The 17,160-nt window shown below is 37.1% G+C and overlaps 1 protein-coding gene across 1 annotated transcript in view; it reads right to left on the reverse strand.

The window, feature by feature from the left end:
• LOC105046286 (uncharacterized) overlaps positions 1–17,160 on the reverse strand; it is a 28,206-nt gene that overhangs the window by 2,429 nt on the left and 8,617 nt on the right. The window contains exons 5-22 of the mRNA XM_010924839.4: positions 16,925–17,031; positions 16,642–16,701; positions 15,207–15,307; positions 14,581–14,675; positions 14,298–14,318; positions 13,015–13,110; positions 12,792–12,912; positions 12,493–12,675; positions 12,157–12,353; positions 9,022–9,293; positions 7,279–7,380; positions 5,474–5,650; positions 5,174–5,362; positions 4,640–4,881; positions 4,404–4,550; positions 1,364–1,577; positions 471–599; positions 242–385 (exon numbers count right to left, since the gene is read on the reverse strand). Coding sequence (XP_010923141.1) covers positions 242–385; positions 471–599; positions 1,364–1,577; positions 4,404–4,550; positions 4,640–4,881; positions 5,174–5,362; positions 5,474–5,650; positions 7,279–7,380; positions 9,022–9,293; positions 12,157–12,353; positions 12,493–12,675; positions 12,792–12,912; positions 13,015–13,110; positions 14,298–14,318; positions 14,581–14,675; positions 15,207–15,307; positions 16,642–16,701; positions 16,925–17,031 — 2,597 coding nt within the window. The remainder of the gene's footprint in view (positions 1–241; positions 386–470; positions 600–1,363; positions 1,578–4,403; positions 4,551–4,639; positions 4,882–5,173; positions 5,363–5,473; positions 5,651–7,278; positions 7,381–9,021; positions 9,294–12,156; positions 12,354–12,492; positions 12,676–12,791; positions 12,913–13,014; positions 13,111–14,297; positions 14,319–14,580; positions 14,676–15,206; positions 15,308–16,641; positions 16,702–16,924; positions 17,032–17,160) is intronic.

Consider the following 17,160-nt stretch of genomic DNA (forward strand, 5'->3'; position numbering starts at 1 on the left):
GTCATAAAATATTTCGGTTGGTCAAAAGCAATGGTATCGAGTAATGGAGTTAACATGCAGGTACTGATGCATATCAATTTCTCAATTAACTGATTAAAATATCAAAAAGATAATTAGTAAACCAAAGTAACGTTGGAGTTAATCCAAGCCAAGATCAAAAAGTAAGAGCTAAATTCATCCAACACAACAGAATCTAAAATGAAGAGAAAAATATATTCACATGAATTTCAGGACTGATTACCAATTGCTGTGAAACCCCATAGCCTGATGGACGTGAACTGAACAAGGAAGGATAGCTCATGCCACCAAAATGGGAAGATATGGAACTCTCAACAGAACCAGTTGACTCAGGAGAGGATGTCCCGGATGACCTTGCATCATCTTCCTAAAACCAAGAGGCTAACCATTAAACTTTTATTTCAAGAATGCCGATCAGTGACCAATACTTGAAAGGACCATTCAATTTGTACCTCTGCTTCATATGTTTCTAGAATTGTCTTAGCCCACATATCTTCATAAGTGACAGATGGCCGGGAGGTTATGTTCTCCTCCTCCACATCAGGAGCATCAGTGCCAGCACCAGTAAGAAATTCATTCACCTGAAATGAAAATATCAATAGCATAAAACTTGTAGATAGTCCATACAAGACATACGTATCACAGCAGGATATGGAAAAATGCATGCAGCTTATGGTCTGTGCGGATACCGTAGTTGGGAAATGCATGTAGTTGGGGTTACATGTGGTTGTTGCTGCTGCATTAACAACTACATTTCTACTGTTTGTTTCAGTGAGTTTGTGGTCGAACTAAAATAAAATCTCATGTTTGTTTGCCTATAAATGAGAACTGTACCCATATTTGATTGTACTAATAAAGTAGTATTACTTATGTCTCCACCAACAATTGTCCTTATTGGGATTTAAACCCAATATCCCTAAAGCTTTTATAATTTCAGTAGTTTGGCTTACAGCAAATTTGACTGTAATATAATACTGTAAAAGAGCCCCCAACTGAGTCTGATTTACAGGATTTTGGTCAACCTACAATAATCCAAACACTGGAAAAACGGCCACCTCCTGCAATTGAGGTTCACTCACCCAGCAGCAGGTATCCAAATGCATTCTTGGTAAAATAGAAGAGTTGTTGTAGTATAAAAAAATTAATAAGAAGTTTTTATTTTATTGCCAAAACAACTCCTCCATAAAGGTAAGGTTAGAACAAGTTCTTCATAAATTTAACATGAATATTTTTTTTCAATACTCATATTGCAGTAGCTATTCAATTTTATACATATTTTGTAATAGAAATCATGCAAAATCAACATCATTAAAAAACTTAAAAGCAAACAGGTGAAGTATGTCACCTTTTCCATCGCTGGTACATTGCTTCCCCATTCGCTATCTTCTAAACCTGTAACCCAGGCCATTGCCAAATCCGGATCAATGGTCTCAGCCTCTTTAGGTGTTTCTTTAGATTCATATACAAGGTCAGATATCCCTGTAGCAACAGCAGGATCATTCAGACCAGCTGATGCACTGATGTTATGCCGGCTACGGTAGATCTCAATGAGCTTAGCACTGCCATCAAAATCCACAAAAACATTGAGGGAGATAAAAACAAGTAAAATAAACATACAGGCCATGTCCGTGCAAAGGCACATGAATTAAGCTAGCCATCTGAAACTTATGAATTCACATCCAAGAACACCACATCTGTTTTTGCAGCTTCTGTTTTTGGAAATTTTGATTAAGATGGAAACTTGGTCCACACCATAAGTTATATTAGAGTAACTTATTGTTCTTCTGAATAACCAAAAGAACACCACATATTGGAAGCATAAGCCCATGGGATTAGTAATTTTTTACCATTTAAGTTCTAGTTTGGGAAGTTCTCACTCGATCCGGCGGGATCATCTTGAAGAGAGGCTGGGGATGGGAGCAATTGGCAGGGCCCAATCACCATGGTGTTAAAAAAGACCTTGAGAGGTCCCTTTTCTTGATCCTGCAGGGGTTGACTCCAGCGACCCCCCATACTCTGCCTCCCCTCTCCCACTTTCATGCTTTCTTTGGGATGATCCTACAGGATACAGCAGGAACTTCACAAACAGGCCCTTAAGGAGTGCACAAGCCAGAGTCCTGGTTGGCCAACTAAGTATATCTGATATGACAAACAACCCCCATATATACGTATGAAAATAAGCAACATTTTCAAGAACATGAATCAAAGCATATTTCCCAATTTATTTTACAAATCTTAGAGGAACTATACCTTAGGTTAGCTAACAACTAACAAAATCCAAGAACAAAATTCATAAGGCTAAATCAGAAACATTGTTATAGTAAGATCACTCGCACAAAACTGCAATAAATGGGAAAACTTCAAGTTGAATAAAAACTTGGAAGCTTTATCGCAAAAACAAAAACCATATAATCCTTATACGGTTGGAGGTGTTCACATGGATCTTTGATGGAAATACTATGTTCAAACATTGTCACACATGCATTTCAAGAATGCAAATTTCAAAAGATTTAAAAAGAATCTTGATCATTTAAAAAAAAAAAAAAAAATCTTATGAGGGTAGTGAGGCATGTCACAAACAATTACATGCCTACACACATTGAGTGCCATGATTGATCACATCCTAAAGTGCTCTGAGGCACGTGTTACTTGGTAACAAGGATAGTTAACTTGCTCTGAAAGAATGCTATCTGATATTATCCAAGTTTTCAGTTCACTTAACCAAATAGATGGTATCAGAATTGTGCTCCCAGACCTTCAGCATTGCATTACATTGCATTCATATCCATACATTGCCAGCCTTAAAATCTTCAGAGTTCAGAGAATTTCTTTTGAACCTCAAAAGCCAAATAGCACCACCATTTCCAGTTCATGCAAGATCCCTTCCACAATCCACTCACGATCAAAATGTTAAAGATGTGAAAAACAATCAGAACAAAATATCTTCTGACACAGGTAATGGTAATTGGGTTGTCATTTTCATTTGGCTATAACTATAATTGTCAAGCCTTACTGCAGTTATTTGGGGTTGACTTCAAGAATCCTTCCTCACTAATCAATTTTATTAGGAAAAATTGCTATCCACTATGTTTCCAAATCCTCCCTGATGATTCCTGTCCATTTTAATTCGACTCTTTTGCCTTGTCTTCTCTAACCCTTAGATAAAAAATACCATGAGTTCTTCCTCCCCACCCTCCTTACTTTTACCAAACATCCACCTTAGCATCTTCATCCATGTCATGATTGTATTGGATAGCTGAAGCCTCGAACCTTTTCTGTCACCCAATGTCCCATCCAACACCAATGTTCACTCCATCCATTCATCTCTAATTCTCGTTATGCCTTCATCTATCCCTTCTTTCTACTGCATAATGGATTCAAGATAACAACAATGATCGCATGCTGGTTTATCTCTTGGCAATCTGTCTGACCAGGAAGATCTAATACTCAGGCATTACCTTCATAATGGACTCAATATAAAGTTCTTTACTGAACCATCACCCACGAGAAAGAACTATATGTCAGACCAATTTTTAGTAATTTTATATTTCACTTGATTTTGTTACGTTATCTTGCTTAATCAAAAGTTTCATTTATACAGATGCACAATATCTTGATTTTCTTATACCTGAAATATTTCCTCTCTCATAATTTTTGACACATTATCAAATTTTCATTGAGCTAAAATATTCCATAACTTGCCTAAGTGATTGCTTGTTTATAACATATTGCTCATGTATCTTTGATGACATTACAGTTGGAAGCCTTGAGATTGCATGAACATAGTCATATAATAGACCTGAGTATTCCCATCCATTATGTGCATAACATCCTGGAAGACCAGCAGGGCTCTTATCCAAACAGGATACACTCTTCAAGAAAATGATATCAAAATCGTTCCTTCAATAATTAGGGTGGATCGCAGATCATCCCTTCCCTTCAAAACAAGGGATGTCAAAATCATTCTAAGTTTCTTAAGCATGCAAATTACCTTAATATCTAAGTAAATGAGCTTTAGAAAAAATGACATTGCATGAACTTTAAATAAACAGTAGAAAATATAAGCCAGATACAGAAAAAAAAAAAGATTTAAAAATGTTTTCTAATTTCAGCTTTACTATATTAACATGAGATGTGGACCAACAAAACCTATTCTCTAAGATTAATAGTTTGATATCTGACATGAAATAATGTATAAAAACAAGCATCAGCATCATAGACACTACAATGAGTATTCCATGTGAGACCACAGCATAAGACCAATCAATTTATAAGACATCTCAAAGTCATGCATGTGAGTAATATTTCCTTTTCTTTTTCATGAAAGAAAGTACCAAGATTGCTCTAAATCTTCATGGTTGTACCAATCAATAATGAAACATTACCTGGTTGGTCCTAAAGGCAAGTATTTCACTCTTGGAACATAACAGAACAATGAAACTAAATCAAGGAGTTTCTCATGAGTCTCATATAGTTTCTTGAGTTCTTCATCTGTCCATTCTTGCTTATTGTTATCATGATTGCGCATATCTCTGCACATCAACATATTAAAGAAAACATAGGTCAAGATATAAAATAAAACCTGACATTCAGAAAAGGAACTCAATGCTTGTTTACTCACCTAATAAGATCATCTTGTGCTCTATACATTTCATCAAGAACCTTAAGCATTGGACTAATTAAAGATCCAAGACCCGTACCACTGGCACCTTGATCTTCCCCATTACTAAGTTGCATTTCTGAGAACTGAGATTGCACACCCCCTAGAGCTAAAGCATGTAAAAATTCATATATCTGCAGCCTGTAAGGCTCCCCTGATCTGACTGCCATAGTAATTAGGGCTTGAACAGCAACTATTCGAACCTGAGCAGATAATCTAAAAATCAGAGAATTACTACAATCTAGCTACCAATAAATGGGGACTTAAAAATAAATAGATCAAGGGTCGTCGTCCAGATATGGGAACCCATACTGGTACCATGCTGACACAATGTCAGTATGCCTAGTAAGGGGGTCGGTTTGATGCACCGAGTCTCGCTATGCCCTCATACCAAGTCTCAGTTTAATACCCATATGGTATGGTATGCTGGTATGGGGCAGTATGAACCAGTACAGCAAACCTTACTACAAATAGAAATTTGTCAGAAATACGCACCTCCCAGCTCCCACTGAAAGCGCACCTTTGAAGCCGTGTCAATGCACCAGCAAGAGTAGGATTTCGCGAACTGGCAGCAGCCACCATTTTGTCAGCATCCAACATCATTAGTGCAGTGCCAGGAGGTGTTGCAGATTCCCAAGCATATTCAGATGCAGCATAGTTTGCATTTTCACCGAGAAACCAAACCTGTGCAGAATATTAGCAACTAAATATGAATGCTATTTGCAGCTAGTTAAATATTTGTACAAATTCAGTCCTGGATTTGTGACAATCCACAATAAAGACAAAATTCCTTACTGCAGCCTGCACTAATCTTTGCAATGCCAGAGCTGACTTTGGATCAGCTGCAGATACGCTATCAACAGATGTAAGTCCTGATGTTGACTCAGGCTGGGGAGGTGGTAAATCGAGAACTATTGTGACTGCTTCCAAGGCTGTATGCTTCCCATCTGGCCCAGCTCCAACGAGGCACGTCTGGCAAAAAACATAAGGAAATAATTTAGGTGAATGTAACATATGTGTTTAATCTTATCATCATATTAGGGATATAAATAACACCAGATTAAATGTTCACAAAGAGAGGGTACATTAACATACATATGGAGAAAGAAGGATGGACAAGAAATTCAGGAAAGAAATCTTTGCATAACTTCTCAAACTTCATGGGGATGCCCATTATAAGAATAAAAGACTACACCTAAACAATCAAGATCATTCAACAGCAACACAAACCATAAAAGGTTGTGAAAGGATGAATTAGATTAGTGTACAAATAAATATTTGAATGATAAGCAAAATCAGAAAATGAAACATGACAAAAAAGCTCACTTGCTAATACATTTTGATAATCATGCCGAGAGTGGCAAGTTGTAAATATGCATCATCCCTGCATAATTCTATAAGCTGTCAAAGTATCTCAGATAAAAGTAAGGTTGCATTTGGTGCATCGCCAGGCAAGCTTGGAAGGTAATGTGGATTGCCTTCAGGATAGATTGCCACTATTAAATTGCCAATAATGTTGATTACTGTGTTTGATGCACATAGGTAATGTTGCAGTAAAATTACTGAAAATCTTCATTGCTATGTTTGATATGACAATCAGATTACCGATAATGTGAAATCAAATTTCCAAAATATCCCCAATAATTTTGCCCTGATGCTCTTCTTTTTCCCTGGTGAAAAGTAACAGGAGTAATATGGGTGTGGTGGTGGCACGAAGAAGTGGTGGATCGAGGGGTGGGGGAACTGCGGGCACCGGGGGGGTTGAGAAGGGGGCGGGCACATGTAGAGCTGTGGGGGTGGTGGGAAAGGGCATGGAGAAGCCACAGGGGGTGGTGGGGGACAAGGGTGGAGGAGCCGCGGGCAAGCAAAGAGAGATGGAGGAGCAGCGGGCCGGGAACGCACGCAGAAGGGGGTGGGGGGGAGGGGGGAGGGTTGGGCAATGGGTTTTATGTGATTTATTTGAAAAAAAAATTTATCCAAAATTTTTATTGCAACATTGCCAAAGAAATGACAATCTGAATAGCCACCTCTCCCCAAGACAATCCAGATTGCCTCATGAGAGGCAATCTGGATTACCACCCAAAAAGCATACCATACGTAGTAATCCAGATTACCACATTAAATTGCCAGCAATCTGGATAGATTACCAGCCACCAAACGCAACCTAATATATTTCGCACCTTTTTTCCATTATTTATATTGGCATGCTTCACAAATAAACCACAACTTATAGAGAATTATGGATAAATCGACTTCCCTAAAATTATCCAATTAATGTTGAATATTAATCCTTCATTGAACAAGATTTCATATTCTCCTATTGCAGCTTTTTCTTAAGTATTTTCAGCCAGCATCATGTGCACTATGAAACAAAGACAGCTCAGGCATGAGGAATGGAAATAAAAAGCTGTGAGACGAAAGAAATTTTGATGGTGGATGTAAGAAGCAATTTGAAGGAACTTTTGGGAGGACATAACAGAAATTTAGAGTAATTGATTTACTTTTATTGAGATACTCATCCATGAAATGCAAGTAAGAAGCAACATAGCTTACCCTGAACAAAATTCAGACAAGTTAGAGATACCAAATTATGAACTTACTTTCCATAGCAGTTGCAACACATCAGCGTCAATCTTTCCAGGGACTTTAGTGGCAAATATTCTTGCAATTTCAAGTAGTGTGACTGCCATATCGGGAGTTGCCTGGTATGTCAAACATGAAAGAGAGAAAGAGAGATGATTATGTCATTCGATACAATGTAAAAGAGAAACATCAGAGACTGAAGACTAGTCATTTAGAAACAAAATGGTCTTGCACATCGTAAATTATCCAAAAGAGTAAGAGCATGAGGAAGATTAGAAAATTTGAAATATAAGTTGATGTCATGGTGAAACCAGTTCTCCCAAAATATTAAGTGCAAAACATTGCAGGAAGTTAGAACAACATTTCCATCTGCTGAAATATCATTTTTTTTTCCTGCTTATAAGGTACTGTGGCATGTTTATCTGAGTATTTATCATACGTTACAGAGAGGGTGCAGTGATAAGGTTACCATTTGAGTTAGAGAGCAGTAATAAAGAGAGAGATGCTCATTTACTTGCAGAATTATGAAGTACCTGAAACTATTTTCAGTTTCTAAGAAAATTTGACTGAGCATTATGTGGTCTCAAAATTTAAATCAGAAACTCACCAGCATGGAGGTCTTATGCCTAAGTGAAGTATATTGTTGAAGTCCTTTCTTTTTTTAAACAAAGCAAATGCAAGACTGTGATATAGAGTAAACTTCTTCAGGCAGCCAAGAACCAGCAGCATATTTTAAATTATCAGTGGCTGGTATCTCCAGGTGGCAATTTCTGACTAAACCTGCCAACCAGCCCAAACCTCCTGAAATGAATGAGTTCCATGGTTTTTAATAATTGGGTTTGGTTTGGAACCTTGCTTAAAATCCATTTTCTTACTCCCCTTATAGTGCTAACTGTGTGGTAGATGCTGGCCCGGTCAAGGATTGATTCAGATTATTAGGAAGGTTGAAGAATGAATGACTAAGGGGATGTATAAAATATACTGAAGGGAAAAATGGAGGGAACACTATTTTTAGGGCTTATCTTGCTTTCTTCTCCACTTTAATTTTTCTCGCTTTGTCTGGATTTTCAGACTTAAATTCTCTAATTTTTGATCATTTCTTCAATTATAAGATATATTATTGAAAAGTGAAGCCCTAATTGGGTTGACAAGTTAGGTATGGATCTATATAAGATAAATCAGTTCATTCTTTTGAACCCAATCATAAATGTTTGGGCATGGGTTGAGAGTTTTTATCCTGATCTGAATTTGACAACTGAACACAGCATATTGCCATTCCTAACAGAGTCTAACACAACAAATTTATCCAATCTTTTACATATTCTGGAGCTCACTAAAATAACTAAAATTGGAACACTTATGCAACATATATTAAATAACCAGAAAAAATAATAAGTTAGGAAGAATTAGCCTCAAAGTGTTCAGGCTATCTGATATCTCATAATTATAGTTGGTTAATTTTATGTGATTATTATATCAGATAACGACATCCATACACTGAGTGCAGCAACATACTTTTCAATGCAATGCTTGAAAATGTAAACAGATACAATATAAGAAAAGAAATTATTAAATATGTCATTAAAAGTATACTGATCTTAAACAAGCTAAAATTTTATTTTCGATTGGTTAGCTACATCCCACTTAAAAGGCTATAGGAAGGCACCTGACTGGTATCACAACAATAAACTCCTTTTAATCACCAAAGGTCCACATAGATAAAAGAACAGATATAAATGATTACAGGGGGTGAAAAGTACCTTGAACCTAGCATGCAAAGTAAGTAAGATATCATTCAATAGTGCTGAAGGCCAAGCAGGATCAGACAGCTCACACGCAATGATAGATTTTAATTCTTCAAATGACTCATGTGGATTTTGCATCCAGATCAAAGCTTTTATTACCATTCCTCGAACATAGACACATTCACATGCTACAGTCGTGCGCACTACCTCCATTAGTGAAGCTAATAAACCTGCAATTGTATCCATACGACCTGCCCCATTTGACAGTGGTGATGCCTTACGAATAGCTGCAAACAAAATAAAGAACATCATCTACATTAAATTGAAAAAAAATAGCCACTTTCATCTAAAAAATGTTGCCAAATGCTAAATAGAAAAATGTGGTGCCAATAGAAAGCAATTTTGTGAATGTTATCACCTTACAAAGATGGTATAACCAGATTGCTTACAAATATAAATTCTTATTCCCAGAAAATTGTTCATCTCAAAATCTTTGTCAGCATATGAAAAGGTAATAACATAAAAGTAAACATCTTAACATTCTTGACCAAGGTTTTAAATCCCGTAGGATGGGAGTGTCTTGGTTTCTTTATGGAACGGGATGCCTCGCTGTCCTGCTCCATCCCAACGTTAGTCCTGATCATACATCTCGATAGATATCCTCAGTCTATCTCTCCCTTTTCTTTCTTTTCTTTATCTTTCCTTTCTTTCTTTCTTTATTTTCTTCTTTCTTTATTTTTTCTTTTCTTCTCTCTTTCCTTCCTTCTTTCCTTTCTTATCCGTTCCTTTATTTCTTTTTTTCCTTTCTCTTCTTTTTTCTCTTTCCTTTCTTCTTTCCTTTCACTTTTTCTTTTTCTTCTTCTTTCCTTCTTTTCTTTCTTTCCCCTTTCTTCTTCTCTCTCCACATAGATAGGTTTTGAAGTCCTAGCCCCATTCCGGAACCCTTTTCTCATAGGAATGGGACAAGACGACTGAGACTTAAAACCTTATTCTTGACTATCAGCTTTCCTATTTTCTGTGTTTTTTAACACTTCTTCCAAATCTAGGCAAATCTCACGATGTTGCTTGATCATGTGATCAAGAAGGCAGATTTCCCCACTTGCCAATCAGCCCTTACATTTCATGCCATACACCCTCCTGTCCAAAAGCCCCACCACTCTCGATGGTTAATATCTAGTTGAAAGATGAAAACAAGACTTTTGCATAGTTTGGTAGATCCTACTTTGACCCCTTAAGCTGACCCGTGATGGCACAGAAATCGTTTGCTTATGGCATATTGCACCTAGGATTATGAAGCATCTGTTTTCTATTTACCTATATGCAAATGTAAAGCAACCCAAAATGAAGTTAGATTTGCAAGTGAATTAAAAAATGAAAAGAAAAAGGCATGCAAGGGAAGAAATAGAAGTTTTATTCAAGACTTGGAGCATACCAATGCCCCAAGGATGACATTCTGATTAACAAGTAAGGTCTGCCCGACCAAGGTCCCATGACTAAGCAGGGTAAACAAAGGACCAAAGCTGCATAGCAAGACCAGCAAACTAATCAATAGGCCAGTTGGCTCCATGGATGTTAAGCACAAGCATGACATCTCTAACTCAAATTATCTAATAGAAAGGGGAGGCAGGGAGCACAAGCATGAACACTCTGACAATGCAAGAAAGGCAAACAGCACAGCAGTGAAACCCCCTTCAATCCAAATGAAGCGGTATGCAGAGATTCCACCTTCATCATATATGCTTATCTCGCTTCTTCGTATTCTACTTCAGGGACAAAACACATGGGAAAAGAAGCCAAAGCAACTTGAAGGACCAAGATGCTCGCAATCTGAAAGGTAAAACCTGACCTGGCATCCACTGGATGAACAATCCTGTCAAAGTACATCTTAACCTACATGGTGACAACATGCAAGAGATTCCAGTAGGAAAACCAAGAGTGTGGGTTAAAGAAGCATAGGAATCCTCATCGAAGTCAGCCCCAGATACTGCCAAATACAAGAGTTTAGCCTTCAAAATAAGTCAGAAAACAAGATATTCATCTCACGTTCTAATCCATGTGCACACAACTAGACAGACACTAGATAAGTTACTTGTCAATATCTTCCTCCTATGAGTGGCACGGTACCCTTTATAGGCTGTTTTAGTTACATGTTCATGTATACACAATTTCTTTGATCATTGTTCCCTGTGTTGCCACTATCACTGCTAACAATGCCACCAGTTACCTGCTCTTCTAGTTGTTTTGGTGTTTGACAACCTGATGAAAGCCATTACTCATTCTATTTTCACCCACTCTAGAAGTACAACATTAAAATGCAAACTAAAGCAGACTTATGAAACTTTGAAACGTGTGGAGATTAGCAATATTGACAGCTCCCAGAATCAAGCAGTCGGGGATTCTGCTAATTTTCTGCATAGCCCAGAATACAAGTCCTCAAAATTTCAAAAATGTCAGACTTGGAACAATTTAATCAACAAAAGTTCTAGCCCATTCAGATGCAAAGAACCATTAGCAAGAAGTATTTGTCACTTATGTCAGAGCCTTCAATAGCTCCCTGGAGATGTAGATTCTCCAACTTTCCCTACCTAGTGCCTATTTAAAATCCTAATTCGTGACTTCACCGGACTATCCCATTCCCATATTTATTACCCAGGATACCCGCTTCCCCTTCCGAAGCTCATGATAGCCTTATAGTCATGATGTCAGCATCAGATTGATACTTTTGTCAAGAGGTACAATATGATGAATTAACTTGCATGGTGGCTACAAACATTATTGTGAAGTGCCTTAGTTCATTTACCCCAACCTTTCAATTACCAGGAAAAGAGGAAGTGAAAAAACAAGAAAATCAACCCCTGATTTGTCCCTATAAATGAGTTTCAGTCTCCTCTATAAGTTTCGGTTCTTTAACAACCATTCTTCCACTCTACATTAGGGACAGAAAAGTTCTGCAGCTGCTCAGACCAACCTGGGACCTTATCAGAGGTATATATCTTCCAAAGTGATCCAATATCGAATATCATCTTCCACTCGCAAACCAAAAGGAAATTCAACCTCAAAGTTAATCTTAGAAATAAAAGTTGAACAAGAATTCCACCTGTGTTATTTGGATTGATATATGAGCATATAATAAAATTGTAACAAGACTACCTTCAGATTGTGAACCATCATGGGGATCTGAATCAAGGGATTCAATATTTTCAGCATATGCATGAAGCTGGGATCCTTCATCAATGTCACGGACACCTAATGCATATGCTGCTGCCCTGCTTTTTCCCATTTCCTGAACAACTCTTGCCGCTGCATGAAGCACAGGGCGAGAGAAACTACGGAAAGAGCTCTCCAATCTTTAAAATGGGGAAAAAAAAAGAAAGGAAAAGAAAAGAAAAAACAAGTAAGAAGACAGCAGTTGCAGTTAACAAATAGTGAAAACTTGGAGATGTATTTAGGGCAAAGGATATAACATAAAGAAAAAATTCCATAAACCTTCTCATAACAAGTTTGATAAGAGGTTGAGGACGCCTCGCTTTAGAAGCAGGTTTCTCGCTACTTGGTTTTGGTGGAAGGGCATCTTTCGATTGACTACCCTTTGATGATACCGAAGGAGCCTCAGGCAACTTGAGAATTTCTCTGGTTAATCGAATCCATCCGGCAGCTCGCTCTTCAGTCCTACAACAGAGAAATCAAAGTATAAAAAGTAGTTTCATCACTTGAACAAGGCACTTAGCAGGTACTTACTACACAATAATCAATAACCGATTTATTACAAGAAAATAAGCAAACACCTTTCTGTGTTGTCGAATTTTCCCAAAACACACAGTATTGCCTCAAAACAAACTCTGTCACTGGGATCCAAAAGAAGCTGATAAAGGAGAGAACTGTATTGAGATGTAATGTCTGGCCTCTCTGCACTCACACACACACACACACACAAAAAGAAAAAAGATTACAAAAAAAAAAATAAAAAGAGAGAGAATTTGGAAGTGCAAGACGATTGAACACACATACCGGTCAATGCAGGGGCTCTAGATAATGTATGACACAGTCTAGCAAGGGAAACTCTAGCAAGTACATCATGCAAATGAAGAACATCCTGCAAAGCACCTGCTTCATATAGCACCTGCTTTTGCTTAGCATATATAAACTGGAAAAGGTAGATACATGACCAGCCAAAATATGAAAGATATAATCTCAGGAAAGTCCTTTTTTTCCGATCAATACGGCAATAACAACTTTCCAATGACACTAGCTGGTAGGTAGCAAGCCCATTAGGCCAGAATGTGGAAGGTGTTATATTATTATGTCAATGTAGATAGATAAAAGCAAGGTTCGCCATCTTGATACTGGATCACATATTGGGACCATCTTATTGCAATTGCGATACGTGGTTCCGTTCAGTACAGTTAGGCATATCAGGTGTCAGTACAATATAGGATAGTGTACTAGTTTGGTACTGGTAGGGTATGGTACCGAACGATATGGCAAACCTTGGGTAAAAGTTGTGCTAAAGAGTTGCAAAAGTTTGCAGTTACAATAAACATACTCTTTAAAGAAATGATTGGCTATGCTGGATTTATAAAGCCAAACCCAGATAGATGATAACCTTCATAGGTAACGATTTTGGTTGGCTTTTCCAAATAGCATCTCTTAGCCATCAGTTCTTGCTAGGCTGAATATTCATTTTTTTTAATTACAAAAAATGGATTTCTATATTTTTTTAGTTATATTGATTTTCAAGCCCTTATTCATTGAAGTCTTCCTCCATATTTCTACTTTGCAACATTAAGTCCTGAATATCAATTCCAAGTTCATTTTATGTAGAGTAGTAGCTGTTCAGTGCCACCTTGTTTGTTGGCTCACTCTGATCAGGAATCATTTGTCTTCCTGCATGCATCTTTATAATGCCTCCTTTCTTAGAAATATAGAAAACTCTAATGTGCAAAATCATTGGTGTCAATAATGAGAACTTGCACATCCGTGTCATAACCGTGGCATCTCAACAGTCTTAAATTCAAAGAGCTCAATTTCTCTACCAAGTCTAGAACCTCATCTTCTTTCTTTTATTTTTAAAGTCTAAATAATGACTTTTTCCAATTTCAGAAAGAAGTCTGAATATTATATGCATCAGTTTATACCACAAGTAAACATGCTCTAATCCAAGAATCCAAAACCTTAATTCATAGGCATATCTTTGGCAATTATAAATTGTGAAGCTGCATGATTCTATGCTATTCCAGCAAAGAAAACTGGAGCATGGTTTTGGAAATGATAGGCAAGATTTGGAAATGTACCTCCAGGTAGTGCATACTTTCCTGGGGAAAAAAAAGAAGCATAATATTAGTTATACAAATAAAGGGAAATATCATACAGCACAGTTACAAGGATACAAAGTTTAGACCCACCCACATACATAATTTATTTGTCCAGACATAACCCTTCACATTGAGTGTAGTTTTGCCAGGATACAGTGACAGACCCTCATGCATGCAAGTACAAATGTAGATGTAAATGTTGAACTTTTGAGACGTGAAAAACAATTTCATAACGGTGTCAAGTTATAAAAAAAAGACTAACCTAAAGCCATAGCAACAGAATAGGGATCTCTTGCAGCTAAATCTGAGAGAACTGCCAGGGCATGCCTCACAGCAACCGGATCAGCAAATGAAACCCTGCAGTCATATCAAGCTTAAGATATTATGAATCAAGAAATTGACAAGTAATAAATTTGCGAGCAAGGTTAGAGTTGAAAATTTGATTACAACATGCAGCACAGCTAATCATGACATTTAGGTTAAGCTGTAAAAAAATTCTGTATTTACAGCTTTTTCCTACTCTCTTGCTAAGCATTTTTTTTCATTCTTTCATATTCTATCTTTTAATTCTACTTGTCAAGCCTTTACATTATGTCCAAGCTTTACTTTATGCACATTTTTCCAATTCTTTCCGATTCTATATTCATCCTACTTGTCAAAGCTTAAGTTTATGGACGCATGCATGCATGCATACATGTATGTATGACATGTTCATCAGTAACAACAAAATTTCTTGCGCAATGTTCCTTCTTATCAATAGTTGACATCTTGCTAACCACAGTATTTTCCAGTCTGGTCATGATTGAATCACAGAAGGGTGAAATCAAAGAAGATAAAACTCACTGTTGTCAATAAACCCTCAGGAAATCATATAATAGATCTACTTACCCCTGTACAGCTCGATGGAGGAATGCTGGATTTCCAGGATCTAGAGGAAGTCTTCTTAGAGCACTTAAAGCAGCATATTGCAAATTATTCCGAATGATAGACTGCAAATATAGGAACAGATATCAATTCCTATAAGATCAATAAAATGATTGCATCAAAAACAAGACATCACAAGATCAATTCCAGTCTCAGGCCCGGAAGAATAAGGCAGAGGGTCAGTGTTAAGCATGTCTAAAAAAATGAAATGAATCCAAATTTGATATTCTTGAATGTAGGGAATCTCCTAATGCTAGAAGTTGTAAACAGGGATCTTTGGCGACTTAAAATCCAATAAAGCCTACCCAAAATGGTTGGGACAGGGCTTGGATCGGATATAAGAGACACATGAGAGACTGGTTATCCCTCAGTTTGGACACTGTTCTTCACAAGCAATTACTAAAGGATGAAACTAAATTTTGTACTAACAATTCTATGCATGCAACAACAGCATTTATGTGTTTATTTTGAATATTAGTCATCAGAATTAGGAGCAGCTGGAGGAGGCATGGGTTTGGATATTTTAAAAACAATTGAAGGAAGTATTAAGAAACAGGCTGGTTCAAGTTTCCTGATGCATTACCCTAGGTGGAAGATTCCTCACTTGTGCATTACTAAGTTTTAATGTGAAAAGTTGAGCCTATCAGCAATAGTTTTCTGCTTGGGAGTCACATCCAATAATATCCTCACTTGTGAAAATAACATAACTGTAGGTATAAAGCTACTAGCAATTGTATGACCATCTTGTTTTTAAAAAAGGAAACAATGGAGCTAATGAATAAACTAACCATAACCATCCAGCCTTTTTCCAATTGTTTCAGTCAGCCTAATGAATCTTAATATGCCAAGTATTCATAGCCACCTCAACTATTATTCCAAGTTCTCCATATCCTTTCTCGCAATCTCCACCTATAGGTCTTCTCCTCCTTCCCTTATAATCTTCAACACAAACTTAAGTACCTCTCCTTACTAGAGCCCCCTTAGAGTCTTCATTGTACATGTCCATAACAAATTATCCTTCAATTCTGAAGTTGATAGAATATAAACATAACAATTGTCTTGATTGCTGACAGAAATATAAAGGCTATATATACACAAAAAAAACAAACATATGAGACATGATTTAAATGTCCTTTTTTTTTTAATTGGGAAGGGGGGATTCCCAATTGCTACTTGTACAGTTAAGCGAGTGAGTTTTTAGAAAGTATAATGTGGTTCATGGAACTAAGGTCAAGTAATTATGGGATCATATAGGTAAGCTTACTGGACCACTAAAAATCAAGAATTAACTAATTTTACAGGCATTTATTGTAAAACATATAAGCAGAATATAACTCTTCCATGAAAGCAGCTTCAGTTGAACTTTCAAAACTATAGACGCTATAAGTTAATATCTGACCTCCTTGTCACCACCTTTGCTAAAAATGCCCTTCCTCTGCTTCCCTTTTGTATCTGCAACCTGAAATATTACTGAAGGGTGAAAATTGAACCAAACAAGAGTGTCCTCATTTACTACAAACAGACACAATTTACAACAATGGAGGGACTGATAGGATGAACATATAGACATAGAAGTGGGAGAGAATTGAGAGATAGCTTAACACATGGGCAGTTGTTTCACATAAGCTTCAGACTTTGCAGTCATCTTATAAAAGCAATCTGAGTAGTCGCACAGGACAAACCTTCTCTAGAATGCCAAATACAATTTCATACAACTTGCCCAAGATCCCAGAATTGCTTGCTGAAGCAGCAGTAAGGGCTTTCAGAGCTGCAAGCCTTCGAGCATGAACTTCAAAAGACCAACAACAGGAGTTATTCACCCGAAAAATGGAGAAAGCAGAAAGAGTTCCCAAAGAAGCAAGCACATAGCAGTTATAGTAGATAAAATAAATACATTTGATTCACTTGTAGTATGCTT

The sequence above is a fragment of the Elaeis guineensis genome, chromosome 5, assembly GCF_000442705.2.
Source record: "Elaeis guineensis isolate ETL-2024a chromosome 5, EG11, whole genome shotgun sequence".
Lineage (NCBI taxonomy): Eukaryota > Viridiplantae > Streptophyta > Magnoliopsida > Arecales > Arecaceae > Elaeis > Elaeis guineensis.